At 40.0% G+C, this 22,832-nt stretch overlaps 1 protein-coding gene across 2 annotated transcripts in view; it reads left to right on the forward strand.

The window, feature by feature from the left end:
- The first annotated feature begins 5,900 nt into the window (after nt 1-5,900).
- Nucleotides 5,901-22,832, forward strand: part of LOC136864152 (agrin) — an 83,353-nt gene continuing 66,421 nt past the window's right edge. Inside the window, exon 1 of one of the 2 annotated variants that reach the window (XM_067140799.2) lies at nt 5,901-6,038. In XM_067140799.2, coding sequence (XP_066996900.2) covers nt 6,011-6,038 — 28 coding nt within the window. In that variant the 5' untranslated portion in view covers nt 5,901-6,010. The remainder of the gene's footprint in view (nt 6,039-22,832) is intronic. The other variant, XM_067140800.2, reaches the window with a different exon arrangement.

A 22,832-nucleotide genomic window follows, 5' to 3' on the forward strand; every position in this document is an offset into this window, starting at 1 on the left:
CTATACTTTGTGATAGAGATTGTTTATTTATAACAGTTTTTTAGTACTGTTTATATGAAAACGAAGAACGTCATCATAAGCTGCGTTTGGACACTGTTCCAAAAATTGTTCCTGACTGAGATAATTATAAGGATTTTATTACTGGCGACCAGTCTTCTCGCCTTCCCCTCAAACACCAACGTGAGTATGAAAGTCTCATGTCTGGATGATGAATATGCTGGTATTATTATTATTATTATTATTATTATTATTATTATTATTATTATTATTATTATTATTATTATTATTCACACACAGCTCATCACACTACTAACCACCACAGCAGTACGTAAAAGTGAATATTTCCCTCCACATGGGATTAGAAATTATGTCGAAATATTTCAGTAATATGTTAATAATAATGATTGTCTTTATATTAAAAAAGTTTACTAAAACTACTTTGCCCAGTCCGTCCGGCCGTTATTCTGGGCCAGAATTCTCTCCGGTATTGATAGGCCTCTAATTTCAGTCAACTTTGAGTAATCCTAAAATTGATGATGATGATGATGTTTGCTGTTTAAAAGGCTTAATATCTAGGTCATCGGCCCCTAAATCCTAAAATTAAATTACTAAATGACCACTCCAACAATAGCCGGCGAAGGATTGCCCAAGCCCGCAATACATTCTGAACTTAGCGAGTTTCACAGAGTTAAGGAGTGACATCTTTACGTAATGGTATGGGCGAAGCTAAACGACTAAACATGACAGCCGAACCTGCAATTTCAACCAAACTTGGTACATAAATGAGTTACTTTATGTATGTTTAGTCCTCAGCCCGAAGGCTGGATGGATCCTCACCAGCTCCACAATTAGCTGTCATAGACTGCCTAGGCATTACTGAGATGAGGAGTGAGGTAGTTTCCTGTTGCTTTCCTCACTGAGCCAGAAGTTTCTATTACATTTCAGGCTGCCAAGCCCACTAAAATACAGGCACCAACCGACCCTATGGGCAACATTTTCACATCATTCATAGCAGGGACTGGCTGCATAAGGAATGGCATTACTAGCATCGCTCATACCTCAGTCACTTTCATATTGTCAAAGCCAAGGATAAAGCTGAGACAGATCAATGGAAGTAACAAAATTGCTCTAGCCCATACCAGAAGATAAAGAGCACTGTAAGCACTAGGAGAAAAATACTGTGGGGTACCTAGCATCCCAACGGTTAAAAGTTGGAAATGACATGAAAAAAATCGAAAATGACAAATATTAGTGTCGAATCCGTATTTTTCGGGATAGCTGAGATGAACAGTGACACTCCGGGTGCCATTAATTCTCCATCGGCATTGGAGGTGAAAAGGGGTGAAGAAGAAAATGTCCAAAATGACCGAGATTATGGATGTGTGTGTGTGTGTGTGTGTGTGTGTGTGTGTGTGTGTGCGCGTGTGTGTGTGTGTTCCATCATAGCTCTCAACCAAACTTAGTACACATATGACTTACTATCTGGAGAAAAATACTGTGGGGGTAAGATATCCCAGCACCCATACAGTTGGGGGTTTGGAAGGAATGACATGTAAAGCAACGGGAAACTCATTTTCCTAGTATGCCTCTTTAGTGATGCCTAGGCCATCTATGACAGCTGACGGCAGGACTGTTGAGGATCCAACCAGCCTTCGGGCTGAATACTCAACATAATAGTCATAATTGGATTTCCTGGTTATGTGGTAGGCAAGAACAAGTGTTCCTAACTTTTTCAGGTAAAATATGTCATTTACTTAACTATCTCTTGGGCCGATGACCTAGATGTTAGGCGCCTTTAAACAACAAGCATCATCATCATCATTATCATATTCATCATCGACATATAACCCTCTCTTCTCATTTTCAATGTTAGAAAATGCTAGGACAGTACACTATTTTAAAAGTAATATTCCACCGAGCTCGATAGCTGCAGTCGCTTAAGTGCGGCCAGTATCCAGTATTCGGGAGATAGTAGGTTCGAACCCCACTGTCGGCAGCCCTGAAAATGGTTTTCCGTGGTTTCCCATTTTCACCCCAGGCAAATGCTGGGGCTGTACCTTAATTAAGGCCACGGCCGCTTCCTTCCCACTCCTAGCCCTTTCCTGTCCCATCGTCGCCGTAAGACCTATCTGTGTCGGTGCGACGTAAAACAACTAGCAAAAAAAAAAAAAAAAAAGTAATATTCCCTAGTTCTCATACTTGTCCCAGAAAATTACAGTTACCCACCACTATAACACAGGTCATTACGCAGTTTGTACAACCTCGGAAATAACGAGCAATGATGTCCCGAGCTTATGGTACGAAAACGGTGCTTGAAGTCGTATGCGAATATATATATATATATATTTGCTAGTTGTTTTACGTCGCACCGACACAGATAGGTCTTACGGCGACGATGGGACAGGAAAGGGCTAGGAGTGGGAAGGAAGCAGCCGTGGCCTTAATTAAGGTACAGCCCCAGCATTTGCCTGGTGTGAAAATGGGAAACCACGGAAAACCATTTTCAGGGCTGCCGACAGTGGGGTTCGAACCTACTATCTCCCGAATACTGGATACTGGCCGCACTTAAGCGACTGTATGCGAATATTAACACGGACGGTGCAAGTCACTTTCGCCGGACCAGTTATGTATAAGGTGGCTCTGCTCTCTGAATTGCCAGCAGGAGTACAGGTGTACGGAAACCAGGGGTGTACCAAGGGGGGGGGGGGGGGGAGGGAAGGGTTACTTGAGGTTAGAACCGCTCCCCCCCACAATGACATTTTTACAAAAATAAAATAAACAGGAACGAACAATAAACTAAATAAACATTCAGTGATATAATATTTTTTTGCTAGTAGTATTACGTCGCACCTACACAGATAGGTCTTATGGCGACGATGGGATAGGAAAGGCCTAGGAGTGGGAAGGAAGTGGTCGTGGCCTTTAATTAAGGCACAACCCCAGCATGTGCCTGGTGTGAAAATGGGAAACCACAGAAAACCATCTTCAGGGCTGCCTACAGTGGGATTCGAACCCACTTTCTCCCGGATGCAAGCTCACAACCGCGCGCCTCTAAACGCACGGCCAACTCACCCGGTGATATAATCGTAGAACCAACAGATCTGTACTTCACTTGTGTCAGTGTCCTTACAATGACAGGCTCTTCTTACACCGTCATTGTGTTCTACACTCCCCCCCTCCCCTTCCCCCCAATCGGGCGATCCTGGCTAGGCTACTGACAGAACTCTGTATGTAACGAATGTTCCATAGCTATATGACCTGTGGTAGTCTTTCTCTCGCCGGGCTGAGTGGTTCAGACGGTTGAGGCGCTGGCTTTCTGACCCTAACTTGGCAGGTTCGATCCTGGCTCAGTCCGGTGGTATTTGAAGGTGCTCAAATACATCAGCCTCGTGTCGGTAGATTTACTGGCACGTAAAAGAGCTCCTGCGGGACTACATTTCGGCACCTTGGCGTCTCCGAAAACCGTACACGTAGTTAGTGGGACGTAAAGCAAATAACTGTATTATTAGTGTTTCTCTCGTGCTCTTTAATGAGTCACGATCATAACACAGGTTTTCCGTGGCGCTGAGAGAGGTCTGGGATAGTCCTTGAACCGGCACATTCACGCTGGAGTCTGCTCTACTCTCCAGCAACCACATCAAGAAAGCTTCATTAGCAATGTTGTGTGGCGCATTATGCCGTCAGCGTGCCCACATGCTCAGTTAGCCGAGCACACAATCACTAGCCACGAAAGTTATTTTGTGTGTTGAATGTACCTAAAAAGGTTTCGCGCAGTAATAACCATATTTTGAAATTATGTTTCTCATTAAGGTTTATCTCGCCGGATTGAGAGGCTCAGACTTATAGCGCTGACCCCTGGAGCCCAGGATTATGGGTTCGATCCTGATTCAGTCCAGTGGTGTTTGAAGGTGCTCTAATACGGCATCTTCGATTCTGTAGATTTACCCCGATGTAAAAGAATTCATTTGGGACAAAATATCGGCACCTTGGCGATTCCGAAAACAAAGAAAAGTAGTTAGAGGGACGTAAAACCAATGGCATTATTAATGGTTACCTCATGGCGCAATAGAATGAACGAATAACATTTTCATTACATCGCTTTGTAAAAGATTTTCTTTGCAATGCTTTTGTTAAATACTGCAGATTGTGCACGCCTTAAAAATTGTGATAAAACAAAACGAATCCTTGATTGCCACAGCTCTGATGGGCCTTGACTTACAAACGACGGCTGCTCAACTCGAAAGCCTGCTGATTACGGGGTGATGCGTGGTCAGGGCCACGAATTCACCTGGACGTTATTCTTGGCTTTGTAGGCCAGCGCCTCTATCTCACCGTCAGCTAGCTCCTCAATTGTTCTCACGTAGGCTTAGTGAACCTCGAACCAGTCCTCAAATCCATGTAAAAATCCTGGGAATCGAACCCGCGACCCCCGCATAAGAGGCAGGCTCGCTCGTTACCACGGAGTTGGCGTTAAAAAACTAATATTTCAAATTGTTGATAATTTTCTAGCATACATTTTTGTTCTTATTCTCAAATGAAGTTAAAATACACCTGAATTTTGCTGCAATATTCATAATACACAAACGTTCGAATCTGCGAGACCTCGATGCGTATAGTATGTGTAGCAAAAAATAAGTGTACATGTTAAAGTTGACCGGCTCCTTGTGGTGGCCTTCGGATTAGAAAAACCTAGGTTCGGTTACCGCCCGGGCACTTTAGCCTCGTGTGGTTAATTACCCTAGCTCAGGGGCTGGCTGTTTTTTCGGCTTAATACACATGCTAATTTACGTGCAACGCATGACACACCAACCACCGCAGAAACATGCAATAGTGGAAACATCCCGTGACGTACAGTTGGCATCACGAAAGGTATCCGGCCATTAAACTGGGTTTAATTCGACCCTACCACACCAGGTAAACGCTGGGGCAGTACTTTAATGAAAAACAATTTTCAGTATTACCGATGGTGAGGTTCGAACCCATCATCTCCCGAATGTAGTTTCATTGATCGTGGAAAACGAACCTTATGGATGTAACATACCTCTTCTTCTTCTTTAACTGTTTACCCTCCAGGGTCGGTTTTCCCACGGACTCAGCGAGGGATTCTACCTCTACCGCCTCAAGGGCAGTGTCCTGGAGCTTCACACTCTGGGCCGGGGGATACAACTGGGGAGGATGACCAGTACCTCGCCCAGACGGCCTCACCTGCTGTGCTGAACAGGGGCCTTGCGGGGGTATGGGAAGATTGAAAGGGATAGACAAGGAAGAGGGAAGGAAGCGGCCGTGGCATTAAGTTAGGTATCATCCCGACATTTGCCTGGAGGAGAAGTGGGAAACCACGGAAAACCACTTCCAGGATGGCTGAGGTGGGAATCGAACCCACCTCTACTCAGTTCACCTTCCGAGGCTGAGTGTACCCCGTTCCAGCCCTCGTACCACTTTTCAAATTTCGTGGCAGAGCCGGGAATCGAACCCGGGCCTCCAGGGGTGGCAGCTAATCACACTAACCACTACACCACAGAAGCGGACAACATACCTTTTCTAATATCCTATATGCAATGCTGGGTAGCTAGTGAAGATGACACTGAGCTATCAGGTTCTGCCAATTTGAATCAATATACGCAACAAAGGCAGCAATTTAGAATTATTTAAAACATGAAGACCCTCCTGCCTTGTTCAACACATTACCTGTCAACTTAATTAGGATAGGTAAATATCTTAAAATAACGATTTCTCGTAATTGAGGAAAAGAACAAAATTATAGGAATTTTACGTGACGTCTTCGAGAATAACTTCAAAGAGGTTACGATGGACAAATATAATCTCCCTGCTCAGGGCTACTCAGACCGGTAAGTCGTTGTCTTGACCTTATTGTGTGGTAGTTCTTGACCCTGAGCACACGCGCAACCTTGACGAAGTTCCAGTCTTGTCATATATACTCTAGGTATAAATGCTCCGCTGGTTCATTGGACTTCCTCACTTCGTCCTGGCATCGTCTAAGTAGCCGGTCATGCGTTCATCACTGGCGTTGTTCGCAGGTACGTACGTTTTATCCAATCAAGGCATTGCATCTTCGGTATTCACAATTTTGTGTAAGTAAATTAGTCACTCTTTTCGTAAAGAATTCCCTGTAAAGATATAATGAAGTTAAAGTTTACGTGGTAGAGTTAGGAATGTCAATAATACTAGATTTTTATTTTTAATTCTTTAACAACGTGTACCATACATTTTTTCCTTTTAATTTTTGGCTATATCTTATTTTATGTCTGAGTGCATTTAAGTATAGTTTAAATCCAACAACGTGGGCATTGCTGTTATTACATTTGGGTTATCACACTTGGTTTAACACATGGAAATAACAGCGGTAATGAAATGGCGTATGGCTTTTAGTGCCGGAAGTGTCCGAGGACATGTTCGGCTCGCCAGGTGCAGGTCTTTTTATTTGACACCCGTAGGCGATCTGCGCGTCATGATGAGGATGAAATGGTGATGAAGACGACACATACACCAAGCCCCCGTGCCGGCGAAATTAACCAATTAAGGTTAAAATTCCCGACCCTGCCGGGAATCGAACTCGGGACTCCTGTGACCAAAGGCCAGCACGCTAACCATTTAGCCATGGAGCCGGACAATAACAGCGGTGAAAATCTATTTTGAAAGGGAAAAAAAAAAGAGAATAGATTAAAGTGCAGAAGAAGAGTGCAAGAAATTTCTAAGTTAGTGCAGAAGTGGGCTAGGGGTTGTCTCTCTAACGGGTTAGCTCAGTGCTTTGCGGCACTCGTGAGGAGGGTGGGTTCGTATCCTCCCGTCGGTCATCCTTCAAATGGTTGCCATATCGCCTTACTTTGGGTTATAATTTACATATTTTGACGATGTATTTATAAATAACATTTCTAATATTAAAAGAGCGTAAATTTTAAAAGTATAAGAGTTAGAGTGATATAAATTTAAAAATTGTTTTCTGCTAAAGTATAGAAAATGACGTAGGCCTACTTGACGAAATAGGAAATCTTTAGTATCGGTAGTTTATGAGGAAATGTTCGTAAAATAACACTGTTGTATAGTTGGTACCGAGCAAGTGGCAGCTCGGTTTGGTCAACTTAGCTATCAGCTTGCATTCGGAAGATAGTGGGTTCGAACCCCACAGTCGGCAGCCCTGAAGATTGCTTTCCACACCAGGTACATGCCAGGGCTTATCCTAATTAAGACTACAGTCGTTTCCTTCCCACTCCTAGCCCTTTCCTATCCCATCGTCACCACAAGACAAATCTTTGTCAGTGCGACATAAAGCAAATTGTGAACAAATTGTTGTGTAGGTGGTGTCACCTAACATTGGTCCCTAAGGAAGAAATGTTACCATTATCAACGTTCATATTGTTGTGTAAGTGGTGTCACCTAACATTGGTCCCTAAGGAAGAAATGTTACCATTATCAACGTTCATATTGTTGTGTAGGTGGTGTCACCTAACATTTGTCCCTAAGGAAGAAATGTTACCATTATCAACGTTCATATTGTTGTGTAGGTGGTGTCACCTAACATTGGTCCCTAAGGAAGAAATGTTACCATTATCAACGTTCATATTGCTGTGTAGTTGGTGTCACCTAACTTTGGTCCCTAAGGAAGAAATGTTACCATTATCAACGTTCATATTGCTGTGTAGTTGGTGTCACCTAACATTGGTCCCTAAGGGAGAAATGTTACCATTATCAACGTTCATATTGCTGTGTGGTTGGTGTCACCTAACATTGGTCTCTAAGGAAGAAATGTTACCATTATCAACGTTCAAATTGTTGTGTGGGTAGTGTCACCTAACATTGGTCCCTAAGGAAGAAATGTTACCATTATCAACGTTCATATTGTTGTGTAGGTGGTGTCACCTAACATTGGTCCCTAAGGAAGAAATGTTACCATTATCAATGTTCATATTGCTGTGTAGGTGGTCACCTAACATTGGTCCCTAAGGAAGAAATGTTACCATTATCAATGTTCATGTTGTTGTGTAGGTGGTGTCACCTAACATTGGTCCCTAAGGAAGAAATGTTACCATTATCAATGTTCATATTGTTGTGTAGGTGGTGTCACCTAACATTGGTCCCTAAGGAAGAAATGTTACCATTATCAACGTTCATATTTTTGTGTAGGTGGTGTCACCTAACATTGGTCCTTAAGGAAGAAATGTTACCATTATCAATGTTCATGTTGTTGTGTAGGTGGTGTCACCTAACATTGGTCCCTAAGGAAGAAATGTTACCATTATCAATGTTCATATTGCTGTGTAGGTGGTCACCTAACATTGGTCCCTAAGGAAGAAATGTTACCATTATCAATGTTCATGTTGTTGTGTAGGTGGTGTCACCTAACATTGGTCCCTAAGGAAGAAATGTTACCATTATCAATGTTCATATTGTTGTGTAGGTGGTGTCACCTAACATTGGTCCCTAAGGAAGAAATGTTACCATTATCAACGTTCATATTTTTGTGTAGGTGGTGTCACCTAACATTGGTCCCTAAGGAAGAAATGTTACCATTATCAACGTTCATATTGCTGTGTAGTTGGTGTCACCTAACATTGGTCCCTAAGGAAGAAATGTTACCATTATAAACGTTCATATTGTTGTGTAGGTGGTGTCACCTAACATTTGTCCCTAAGGAAGAAATGTTACCATTATCAACGTTCATATTGTTGTGTAGGTGGTGTCACCTAACATTGGTCCCTAAGGAAGAAATGTTACCATTATCAACGTTCATATTGTTGTGTCATGAAAGTCACTACTGGTTCATTTCGGAGTGATCTGATGATGCTTGTTGTTTAGAGGGGCCTGACATCTAGGTCATCGGCCCCCATGTCGGAGTAATTGATTAATATGTTAAACTAGCTTAAGATTCTAAGGCTCTTAGAATAATGTGAAACTAATTGTGGTATGCAGGGATAAATATATTTAATAACAGATGGCTCTACTAGGCGTGAGAATATTATGGTTCTTAACCGGAAAGAAAATACTGATCTTGTAATAGACCCCACAATTCGAGTTGCGATCAGTGAACAAGAGGTGGACAGGGAGAAGAAAAGTATTTATGAACCATATTACCACTATTTAGGTTATAAATATAACATCAGTCATTGTGAGTAAGTTGGCATTACGTTTGGAGCTAAAGGAGCCATACCTGAAAAACTTTGGAATTCTTGATAGAATTTAAACTAACTTTTGTGATTACTTCCTCCGTTATTTAAAAAATATTAAACTGAATTAAAATGAAGACACAATATTAAAATATTCATGAAATAAAATGCTCAATCGTCGGACTATCTACTCACACTTAGTACTTGCCTGATTACTTACACATACAATTGTTGATGGGCGCCAGCTGCAAATAGATATAACGATAATAGAACGAGAGTCTTGAATATCTCTAGGGTGTGAGGTAATAAGCTTACTATGACAGAATAACATATAGGTTCTGGGAAAAACGAGATTGGCGTTCGGTTTCCCCATTAAAATGTGAGGTTATCTGATCTACTTATTGAAATGAAACAATTAATTTATTTGATACAAAACAAAATATATTCCTTAAAAAATGACTTTAACGAGTGAGATTTACTGCGACAATTCAAAAGATAATATAGAAACTCTGACATTATAACTGACCGAAACTCTAGGCATTAAATTTGAAATCGTCTTGACTGGACATTTAAAAGTTGTACAAGAAATTTATCCCTCACTGGTTCACTTAATTGTACCTTCAACACTTTGATTGCTATTACGAAGTATTCCTTTGAGTTGGTACCAGCTGTAGGTATCTCAAGCCTAATTTGGTGATGTATCCTTTTAGTTTCACAAACGAGATATAGTATGGCTTGAAATTATATTTACACTTTACAATCAAATTTACAAGTAATTCCCTGTTAACTGTTAGTCTGCATTACGACGACTCATTATTCAGCTGTCACCGAACTGACACAAGAACTCAACCAAACAGATACACAAAAACACACTCCGAACATATAATCCATTTGATCACTGACAATTACGTATCCATATCACTGTTCCCCATTCGTCTCCTTCCAATTGACTTGATGGCAAGTCTCTCCATTCATCTCCTCTTCCAACCGACTGCTTCTAACCAACTGACCTATCCAACTGACTTCTCCAACTGACGTCACTGACCATCTGTGGCCTCACTCTCCTTCCTGTTCATCTGACCGACTGAGGCCTCACCATCCAAATGACTGCCGCTATAGGATACAGCCCATATATATAGCCATTAGTTGACACATGGTATAAAACTTACGTCAGAGCTCAGAGTAGATATGATGTCACTCCCACCCAGCTACAAATGTGACATTTAAAAAAATGAGTTAAGTGCAGGATGTAACTCCGGGAGGATCTGTCCTTTCACCAGCAAAGAGATACAAGTGACAGCGGTAATATTCTGAACTCTAGTGATGGGTGGTATAACTACAAATTTCATGCTTTATATGAGTGTTAAGATGTTTAAATGCCTTTTTCTCTGAATGACCAAAATGCTACTTATACCGTTATGGTTTTCTTTCATTCATATTATGTTGAAATAGCCTAAGGCACATACGGGGACTCCATCAATATGATCTTATCGCTAAATGCGTACAAGGACAGAGCGATGACTCGACGGTTACGGTAGCAGTATTACACCATATAATGCAATGTCAAAAGGTTTCACAAAGCATATTCATATCTGATATTAGGCAGTTAGTCTCACTTTACATGATTTTAATGCTAACACACACACACACATATATACACACAATAAATTAAATACAATAAAGCAAGAGATAATAAATGAATACATAGCGAAATCAGATTATAGAATTGAATGAATAATAATAGTTACAATAATAGTAATAATAATAATGACACAATAATAATAATAATAATAATAATAATAATAATAATAATAATAATAATAATAATAATAATAATAATAATAATAATATTAAAATGAATGCTTGTAACGGGATCTGAACCGTTACACTTTGAAAAATATATCGTCTACTCTTTCAAAATCTTAAATGTCAATAATCAGACACCGTTTGTATTCCCTTCTTTGAACGGTAACTTTAACACAAAATCGATAGCCACAACGTACCTAAACTTTGTTTAAGTTACATGTAAATTACACATTAATATATAATATTTCATTATTTCTACTTAATTCTTTCTCAAAATAATTAAATATTATGTTCTTACGGACATATTAGTCTGACGATCCTTAGTGAACCCCTGGCTGGGATGACTGTCGTTTTCTGATTTTCTCTCTCTCTTTCTAGGATTATATCTTAAGTTCCCGGAATAATGTACTCAGTTAACTGAATTTTTCTTGTTGATTCTAACATCGACATGTTTTTTTGGTAATGCTTGCAGATTTTCACGACTTAACTATTCAGTTGGTAGCAATGTTGGATCTGCTAGACTATATTTGATGTTGGGGACTAATTTGATATGATTCGTACTACACATGTGGTGCGGGCCTGAGTGGCTCAGGCGTATAGCATTGGCTTTCTGAGCCCAAGTTCGCGGTCTCGCTCCCGGCTCAGTCCGGTAGTATTTATACGACAGTCTCGTGCAGATAGATTTACCAGCACATAAAATAACTCATGGGGAACAACATTTCAGCACCTTGGCGTCTCTAAAAGCCGTGAACGTTATTAGTGGAACGCAAAAAAGTGACATAATAATGTAGGCCTACATATGGTGCACACTGGGTCCCTATAAGGAAAAGAAAGGAAGGCTGTAGTTTACGTGACCGTTGATAACGTGAAAGCAGCCACGGAACCTCCAATTTTACGTGAAATCCGAATCACAGGCTGGTCCCCAAAATTATGTTTGGAATATACTGTATCTATTGCTTGTAAGGACCTGAGGTCATTGTGGTCTCCTGAACTGTCTACATTACGTGTGATAAGTAGACAGAGCTTTGAGAGACCTAAATAGGAACAAGGAACCTGGAATTGATGACATTACCTCTGAATTACTGACTGCCTTACGAGAAATTAGCATGACAAGGTTATTCCATTTATTGAGTAAGATGTATGATACACGAGAACTGTAATCCGATTTTCGGTAGAATATTGCTATACCCATTCTCAAGAAAGGCGATGCTGACAAGTGTGAAAACTGCCGCACCATTAGTTAAGTATCTCATGCCTGCAAAATGTTAACACGTATTATTTACAGAAGAATGGAAAGACAAGTTAAAACTAAGTTGGGAGAAGATAAATTTCGCTTCAGAGGAAATGTAGGAACACGTGAAGCAATCCTGACTTTACGTCTGATCTAAGAGGATCGAATTAAGGATAAGCCAACATTCATGACATTCGTCGATGCAGAAAAGGAATTCGATAATGTTGATTGGACCAAGCTATTTGAGATTCTGCAGGTGATCGGGATCAGATACCTACCGAGAACGAAGAATTACGTACAATCTGTATAAAAATCAGCCTGCAGTGATAAGAATCAAGGACTTTGAAAAAGAAGCAGCAATCCAGAAACGAGTGAGGCAAGGCTGCAGATTATTCCCCCTCCTCTTTAATGTTTATATAGAACAGGCGGGAAATCAAATCAAAGAGGTATGTGGAAAGGGAATCACAATCCAAGAAGAGGAAATCAAAACCCTGATATTTGCCGATGATATAGTTATTTTATCTGAGACTGCAGATGATCTGGAGAAATTGCTGAATGGTATGGAAAGAGTCTTGGAGAAGGAGTACGAGATAAAAATAAATAAGTACAAAACAAAATAATGGAGTGCAGTCGAACGAAGTCAGGTGATGTAGTAAATACTAGATTAGGAATTGAAATCCTAAGGGAAGTAGATGAATACTGTTACTTGGGTAGTAAAATAACGAACGATGGCAGAAGGAGGATATAAAATGCAGACTACCAAAAGCTAGGAAAGCCTTCTTTAAAAAAAAGAAGTATGTTTACTTCGAACATTGACATAGTAATTAGAAAGATTTTTTAAAGACTTTCTTCTGGAGCGTGGCATTGCATGGAAGTGAAACATGAACGATAACTCGTTCAGAAAGAAAGACAATAGAAGCTTTTGAAATGCGCTCTTACAGAAGTATGCTGAATGTGAGATGGATAGATCGAATCACGAATAAAGAGATACTGAATCGAACCGGCGAGAGAAGATCGATTTTGCTAAATTTGAAGAGAAGAAGAGACAGAACGATAGAATACATCTGAAGACACCCTCAGTTGTTTTTTAGAGAAGTATAGGTGGTAAGAACGGTAGGACTAGACCAAGGTATGAATATGACAAGCAGATTCGAGCAGATGTAGGCTGTAGTAGTTACATAGAAATGAGAAGGTTAGCACAGGATAGGGTAGCATGGAGAGCTGCATCAAACTGGTCTAGGGACTGATGACTCAGGGGCCCGCTCCTCCTCCCCCGGGAGGCCTTCCCAGGGGCCCGCTCCTCCTCCCGCGGGAAATTTGAATCGGTAAACAAAGCCACGTGCTTTTTTGACAGCTGTCATCCGCCATCTTTAATCCACTGAGCACCGTGCTGCCCTCTTTAGCTACATATCTTTGGAATGTGGTGGCGGATAATTTGAAAAATGCTTTTTGACAGCAGCCATTTTTAATCGACAGAGCACCGTGCTGCACTCTTTAGCTACATACCTTTGAAATGTGGTGGCAGGCAATTCCACGTGACAGCAGCCATCTTTAATCAAGAGAGCACCGTGCTGCCCTCTTTAGCTACATACCTTTGACATGTGGTGGCGGCAATTTGAAAAATTCCACGTGCTCTTATTTGGAAACAAACTCACGTGCTTTCATCCGCCATCTTGCATCACAAACCTCAGTGCAGCACTCTTTAGCTACATACCTTTGAAATGTGGTGGCGGAAATTTGAAAAATTCCACGTGCTCTTGTTTGGAAACAAACCAACGTGCTTTTTTGACAGCTGTCATCTTTAATCGACAGAGCACCGTGCTGCACTCTTTAGCTACATACCTTTGAAATGTGGTGGCAGGCAATTCCACGTGACAGAGGCTATAACAGCCACCGCTATCTTGTGTAGTAGCGTCTAAGTGCTAATTAGCGATGTAGTAGCCGTAAAGATAGCAGCACGGTACTCTGTTGAATAAAGATGGCTGCTGTCAAAAAAGCACGTAGAATTTTTTTAAAATTGTCCGCCACCACATTTCAAAGGCAAGTAGGTAAAGAGGGCAGCATGATGCTCTCTTGATTAAAGATGGCAGCTTGTCAAATATAATTTTTCAAATTGCCCTCCTCAAAGGTATGTTGCTAAAGAGGGCAGCACGGTGCCCTGTAGATTAAAGATGGCTGCTGTTTTCTCGCTACTACGATAAAGATAGCAGCACGGTGCTCTGTTGATTAAAGATGGCTGCTGGATACAATTTCAAATTGCCGCCACCACATGTTAAAGGTATGTAGTTAAAGAGGGCGGCACGGTGCTCTGTTGATTAAAGATGGCGGATGACAGCTGTCAAAAAAGCACGTGGGTTTGTTTCCAAACAAGAGCACGTGGAATTTTTCAAATTGCCGCCACCACATTTCAAAGGTATGTAGCTAAAGAGTGCTGCACTGAGGTTTGTGATGCAAGATGGCGGATGAAAGTACGTGAGTTTGTTTCCAAACAAGAGCACGTGGAATTTTTCAAATTGCCGCCACCACATGTCAAGGGTATGTAGCTAAAGAGGGCAGCACGGTGCTCTCTTGATTAAAGATGGCTGCTGTCACGTGGAATTGCCTGCCACCACATTTCAAAGGTATGTAGCTAAAAGAGTGCAGCACGGTGCTCTGTCGATTAAAGATGGCTGCTGTCAAAAAGCATTTTTCAAATTATCCGCCACCACATTTCAAAGATATGTAGCTAAAGAGGGCAGCACGGTGCTCAGTTGATTAAAGATGGCGGATGACAGCTGTCAAAAAAGCACGTTGCTTTGTTTACCGATTCAAATCTCGCGCTAGTAAGGTTAAGTTGGTAGCATTGAAGTTTAGGCCCGTCAAGATGGTAGCGCTGAGGTTAGCGATGCGTTGTTGTCGATGATAGCTGTCAAAAAGCACGTGGCTGTCAAAAAAGCACCTTGGATTTGTTTACCGATTCAAATCTCGCGCTAGTGAGGTTAAGTTGGTAACATTGAGGTTTAGGCCTGTTAAGATGGCAGCACTGAGGTTAGCGATGCGTTGTTGTCGATGATAGCTGTCAAAAAGCACGTGACTTTGTTTACCAATTCAGATTTCCCGCGAGAGGAGGAGCGGGCCCCTGGGAAGGCCTCCCGGGAGGAGGAGGAGGAGGAGGAGCGGGCCCCTGGGAAGGGCCCCCGGGAGGCGGAGGCGGAAGAGGCCCCTGGGAGCCGGAGGCGGAGGCGGCGGCCAAACCATCCACTTTATCTGCTAAAATAGAATTTTGCCAGAGCATTTCGGTTAAGCCGGGTTTCGGTTAAGCGAGGTTAGGTTAAGCGGGGTCCTACTGTATAGAGGCGTGTATTGAACCTGAATGGTTTTCAAAACTCTACACCTGCTTGAGCTTGAGAGTAGGACTCACCCAAGCAAATCGACTCCTATGAGCCATTAGTGAGCCTACGTGCTGAGCGAGGAATATGGGGACTGCTGCTCAACAGTATCGGGAAGCCATAGTATAAAGGTACGAACGTGCGAAGCGTGAGCGTCCGGTAAGTGTGAAGAGTAACTGGTAACAATCCGAATTGCAGGTATGTGATGGCAGCAGCAGTACTACTCGTAATAGGACCAGTGGCATCATTTGGTTGGGAAGACATGGAGAAGATCAAAGAAATATGCAGAGAGGCTTGTCAGATGGATAAACTATCAAAATAGAGACTTTATCCGGGAATAATATAACGAAATAAAAGAGATATACGAGTGTGTTGAAGAGGAGCTGAGAATAAGATTAATAGAGAAGTTTGTGCAGATTACTGCTGAATTAGAAATACTGAAAGCCAAAGTAAAGGGTTTGGGGGAAGAGTTATGGCATGTAAAGTGGCAAGAAGTCACCCAGGAGGCCAGGAGGAAAAATATTTTTATCTACGGTGTACCTAAGAGTGAAAATTTAAACGACTGAATAAAGTGTTGGACGTAATGAAAAACTGTATGAAGATATACTATGAAGCAGACATATGGATGGCGGGCACCGAGTGGGAAGAATGAAGAGATAGAGGCCAGTTAAAGTTAAGTTATTATCGGATTTGATGGCAAATAGTGTTTAATGGCTCAATTAGTGAAATGAGTTTCTTGAAGGCTCGTGAGTCTGTTTCGGCTTTCATTTGTGACACAAACTCAAACGCCTAACATCTAGGTCATCAACCACACTCAAATAAGTTAATTATATAAATACGTAAATAAGTAAATAAATAATTAAATGAAGGTTGTGAAGTTCAAATGATATCTAAATTTTTGTAAATGAACATGTCATCTATGCGTTCAATAAGAAATAGTAGACCTCCTACTTGTCGTTAAGCCGAGGTGAGTGTCTGAGACGGTAGAGTGCTCGCCTTCTGAGTCCAACATGGCGGGTTCGATCCTGGCATAGTTTGGTGACTCAAATACTTCAGCCTCGTGTCGATAGATTTACGGGCACGTTAAAGAACGCATGTGGGGCAAAATTTCGGCCCCTCGGGGTCTCCGAAAACCGTAAAACGTAGTTTGTGGGACGTAAAAGCGTTATTATTATTATTATTATTATTATTATTATTATTATTATTATTATTATTATTATTATTATTATTATTATTATTATTATTATTATTATTATTATTATTATTATTGTTTTGTTATGCCCATTCATAGAGCGCGTTAAAACTTCTTCAATGGCTTGATGACTTTCGCCTTCCTATTCTTCCAAAATCTCTTCAAGAACTCACTATGTTGCCACTTATGTTCTTCTGACCACTTTGTATCAGCCCTGCTGCTAGCTTTCACCATAAATGTGTGTTTATTTACTGAGGTCCTGAATAATTCGCGATTTCTCATGACGTCTTCCCCGATGTTCAATTCATTCAGGTTCCCTCTCGTTTCCTCTAACCAATTTATTCTCCTGTTTTGGGAATTTATTACATTGAATAATCTTCTTGTGAGTCCATTATTATTCATCCTAAAATGTGTCCAACATTTCAAACGTCTTCTCCGTACAGCTGTGTGACTATAGAGGTCTGAAGTTCGCCTTTTGATCCAAATTCCATTTTCTTGTGTGGGGCCGAACATTTTCCTAAGTATTTTACGTTTCTGTTTTTCAATATCTGCAAGTTTAGAATGACCTCCTAGAGTTAAGGTTTCTGATGCATATAGAGATTCCGGTAGAATAATTGTTTTGTAATTTTTTAATTCAACATTACGTGTCATTACTCGTTTATTGTAGTGATCCCATGTCAGTCTAAATGCCCTCTGAAGTTTTGAGGCCCTTTCTGTATTGGCCAAACTGTCTAATCCTGAAGCAAGAATTATTTATTCAAGGTATTTAAAATATATACCTGTGTAATTGTCCCATATGCTATTTCAATTTTATCTTTATTGAATTTTTGCTAAAAATTCTGCATTATTATTATTATTATTATTATTATTATTATTATTATTATTATTATTATTATTATTATTATTTAGTAATTGTTATTAGGGTTTAGTGCCAGCCCTGTGGTTTAGGTGTAGTGTGTCTGGAGGGCTCGGTTGATTTCGATTCCCGACCAGTTCAGCGATTTTAATTCTGGGCTGAGAACTGGAAGTGAGTTCACTCAGCCTTGTGAGACCAACTGAAGAGCTATGTAATACGAGAGGCAGCGGGCCTGGACAAGAAAGCCAAGAAATAGACTGAAGATATCGTTACGCTAACCATTTGCTCCACAGTATCTGGTGACAATCTGGCTGGGTAGCAGTCGTCTTGGATGGTATGCTAGTGAGTGGGAGGGGGTTCTGTTTTAGAGTTTCACTTACGGGTTTGAGAAAGTTGGTCAACAGGGCCATTACTTTACTGCATGCATGAATTTCTCCTAATAACCTGCCTTCTTGTGATGTCTGGGCTAATGTATGTAAACCGAATTTACTATGGCTAGGGTACGGAGGTACAACGCTGTAGCCTTGAGAAAAGTACCATCCTTGCATTTGCTAAAACTTCAATTTGAGAAACCGTGCAAAATAATTTCAAGGATCGGCGTTATTGAATTCATGTCAACCTGGACCTTGGTTTGTGAGGTAAGTTTTATTATTATTATTATTATTATTATTATTATTATTATTATTATTATTATTATTATTATTATTATTATTATTATTATTTTACTCATGACACTTCCTCTACTCATAGATCCTCTTTCTATTCTTGTAATGAACAGGAATCACCAGCCGGTTATAGTTGGGGAGAAAACATGACGGCTTCAGTTCCTAGAAGCGAGCTGGAAGCCAGTAGTCAATCACACCCTGCATCCTGCTGAGTTAACGAGTTCTAAGTGATCCTTGTTTGTTTTTTGAGAGGCTGCCAAACCACTTTCTTCCTCACTATCTGTAGTATTTACCCTTTCTTCGTGTAGAGTGCAGTAGCCGATTTGGCAACTCTGGCTGTAGTAGAGGTAGTAAATCCTATAAGTCGCTAATAGACACCGAGCTGCCGCTGGAAAGTAGTGGCGTGAGGCGAGGTCATCATGATTTGTCCCGAGAGGCGAACCAAGAACGTCGTTTGTCCAGCTCTTTTGTGAAGGTTGTCTTTGTTTACCATCGTCCTACTCTACCAGTAAGCAAACATGACGTAATAGGCAAACGATGCTGTTCTTTTTGGTATTGCGTAACACTTACACGGATTTACTTCTTTGCGATAACTGCAAGTGCTCAAGGGGTTTAGGGGAATTCGTCACAATTCTTTCGCCATCATTATAATTGGTCCCCCTTAATTCGTAACTCATTCCTTTTCGTTACAGATGTAAACTTGTCACGAGTGGTAACAATTTAAAATTTGAAATGGAATTCTTATTGAATTAATTAACACAATTATTTATTAATCATGTAGTAAATTTCTTGTTATTTTATTGTAAATTTCCTACCATATTGTGGCCTAATCCCCGAAGATAGTCCAGAGCATTTCCTTCCTCCTTATATTGTTCGTAATTTCCGACAATGCGAGAAATACATGTGTCGGTTCCAATGTATTTTCTGTTCTTTTAGTCGGCGAGTGCCCAGCGTCCAGCCGTTCGATATCTCCAGGGGCATGCGCAGAAATTATTTTCGGAGGTGGGGGGTTGATATTAAATATTAAAATTTGGGGACTTCTATAAAATAATGCGGGGTGAATTTTGTGAAATTAGAAACACTGAATTAAAAGTTTCAAAATAACTACTGGAAAAAATCACTGTCGCAAAATGTTAAGTGCGGAATGAAGTTCGTGATTCAGGATGATGTATTTTAGAAAAAAACTTCTTTTCCACATTTTAAGTTCACTAGAAAATACAATTTTATCCACGTTGATAGCATCTGGTCACTGAGTCATAATGGCATCAACAGCAATATTTATTTCATCACACGATGCCTTCACAATTGATTGAGGGAGAATTATTTCCATGTTCTTCAAAATATATTTATGTTGCAGAAATAGATGAAGGGGAGAAAATGAATATCCTATAAGAATACTCCAGGTCCTTAGTCTCATAGTTATCTCGATGTTTATGTCGACAACACTCCGAGGAATCTCCAGCTTATCAATACCAATTTGTTTTGCAATTTCTTCCGATTGCAAAAAAATCAAATTGAAATCGTATTTCATGTCTTATCAATTAGTTTTGTCATAAGTCTGTACAGAGTTCTCCTCCATATCATGTCTTATCAGTTCTTAAAGATATTCACACAGATTAACACAAGTATTCATATCTACCTGCTTTGACTGAACAACTGTGGAAAGTCCAAGGGACAAACTGAAAATTTGATCAACAGTAACCAATTATACTATAAAATCAGAACGAATCGACAGATGCGAATGAAAATGCCTTGCTTGATATTTCAGAATCTACAAAGTTTTGAATTTCAAGAAGTGAGTGGACAATGAAATCATGCAACTCTGATAAAAAGGGAAATAACACCCAAGTGTTCAACACAGCGTGTCTCGCTGAATTTGATGAACCTTTTCCGTTTAGGGCTTTCCGTACATTGCTCAATCTGTTTATTTAAAATAGTTACTTTTTTACAATTTGTTTTACGCCGCACTGACACAGATAGGTCTTATGGCGATGTTCTATAAATTTAATTATACTGTTCACAGTGGCCTAACAATTCCCCATAATAGGCATCCTGCATGCATGAGAAAGTGCTAAATTAAATTATTGGTATACACGGTGCACATACAGTGCCTGACTGTATTTCTCCCTCATCTTAGCAACACAGCCGTTAAACTGCTCACTCATATTGCTCCCATTAAAATTCATACCTCTTCAATTGTAAATTTAGACCAAGATTATGCAAATTTTCGACAAGAACATTGGCAAAAACTACGAGCATCATATACGGGAACAAATTTAGGAAAATTTCCCGAATAACGAAAGACTGTTTCTGAATATGTACATAACGAATACAGAGACAGTATTGTTCAATACCTGAAACATCTGCAGCTTCACCTTCTAGAACACTAAAATATGTAGGCCTACACTCGTTAATCATATTGACAATATTTTGGGTAATAATTTGTCCGCAAACCTCAATAATTTCATTTTGTATCCTTGGACTGACATAGGTGGGATTAGCATCACAATCTGTTAGATGTTCCTTTAGCTCACTGTCACCGGCGTCAATTCGAAAATGCAAAAATGTTCTAAAATTGCCGTCAAACGAACCTCAATTTCGTTCCAAAGAAATGCGACCGGATTCTGTAAGATTTTCTCTGCCAAAAAAATAGTACAGTTTTTGATAATTGGAGTTTTTCGGGCTTTCCTCTATTTGAGTTTTCCTGCCTCAGTCTACTTGGTGAAAAACAAACTAGATTTGTTTGCAAAAACAGAGAGAAAATGTTGAGCAACAATACAGGATTTTTTATGATATTCCTCCATTTCGTGGTTTCTGAACTCTTCATGGGCATTCTTCTATTTCTTAAATGGATTTTTAACCAGAGAACCAAGATGAACTTGACTGCCTTTCCCTGTTCCAAAATCAGATGAAAAAGGCTACTGGTTTTGCATCGGAATAGGCCAACAATCGAAACTCGCGTAGCCAGTTCCAATAGCATATTAAATTCCTCTCTCCTGCTGGGAACTTAAAATCGTCAGCAGGGGAACATATTTCTTTCAAGTACTTATAATTTTGTTCGTCAGAAGAACACACAAATAAATGGAGACTTATATCATAGTGAGAAGAACAATCAAGTTTTAGAGGATCCTCTTCAGAAATATAAGTACAAGGTCTGTCAGGTCGAGATAACACATCACTTTTGAACTCCTTGTTGGAATATTCGTTTCTTTCAAAGGTGCATTAGTCTCAGCAACGCTGATTTCAGGTACTGAATTCGAATCTTCTGGTTTTACTTAACCGGTCTGTAAAATAAAATATCATTAGTCCTGTGTGTACTAAACTATTTGTAAATGTATTCGTATCAATAAATGTTGATTTTAAAAGTAAAATTGATTTCGAAGTTATCAATTCGTAATTACAAATTTATTCTCATTTACAAAATGTACAATTGACTGTCTTTGTTAAATGGTCGCATTTAAAAAAATATTTAAGACAGTTAAATTATTGAAACGTTGAAAAAATGAGTTTAATATTAAAAAATACTAAATTACCTTGGTCCAGAATAATGTGGATTGTTATAGCGATTGCGGTTTTCACGGCCGGCGCAACAAATCCTATCACTGTTTTCTGGGCTTGTAGCCCATGAAATTGCAGCGATGACAAATCAACCAATCAATCAATCAATCAATCAATCAATCAATCAATCAATCAATCAATCAATCAATCAATCAATCAATCAATCAATCAATCAATCAATCAATCAATCAATCAATCAATCAATCAATCAATCAATCAATCAATCAATACTGATCTGCATTTAGGGCAGTCGCCCAGGTGGCAGATTCCCTATCTGTTGTTTTCCTAGCCTTTTCCGAAATGATTTCAAAGAAATTGGAAATTTATTGAACATCTCCCTTGGTAAGTTATTCCAATCCCTAACTCCCCTTCCTATAAATGAATATTTGCCCCAGTTTGCCGCTGACAGCTCGGAACATACCACTTAGTCGAGCAGCTCTTCTTCTTTCTCTCAATTCTTCCCAGTCCAAACTTTGCAACATTTTTGTAACGTCACTCTTTTGTCGGAAATCACCAAAAACAAATCGAGCTGCTTTTCTTCGGATTTTTTCCAGTTCTTGAATCAGGTAATCCTGGTGAAGTTCCCATACACTGCAACCATACTCTAGTTGGGGTCTTACCAGAGAATTATATGCCCTCTCCTTTACATCCTTACTACAACCCCTAAACACCCTCATAACCATGTGCAGAGATCTGCACCCTTTATTTACAATCCCATTTATGTGATTACCCCAATGAAGATCTTTTCTTATATTTATACCTAGATACTTACAGTGATCCCCAAAAGGAACTTTCACCCCATCAACGCAGTAATTAAAATTGAGAGGACTTTTCCTATTTATGAAACTCACAACCTGACTTTTAACCACGTTTATCAACATACCATTGCCTGCTGTCCATCTCACAACATTATCGAGGTCACGTTGCAGTTGCCCACAATCTTGTAACTTATTTATTACTCTATAGAGAATAACATCATCCGCAAAAAGCCTTACCTCTGATTTCACTTCTTTACTCATATCTTTTATATATAT

Source organism: Anabrus simplex, chromosome 2 (assembly GCF_040414725.1).
Source record: "Anabrus simplex isolate iqAnaSimp1 chromosome 2, ASM4041472v1, whole genome shotgun sequence".
Classification (NCBI taxonomy): domain Eukaryota; kingdom Metazoa; phylum Arthropoda; class Insecta; order Orthoptera; family Tettigoniidae; genus Anabrus; species Anabrus simplex.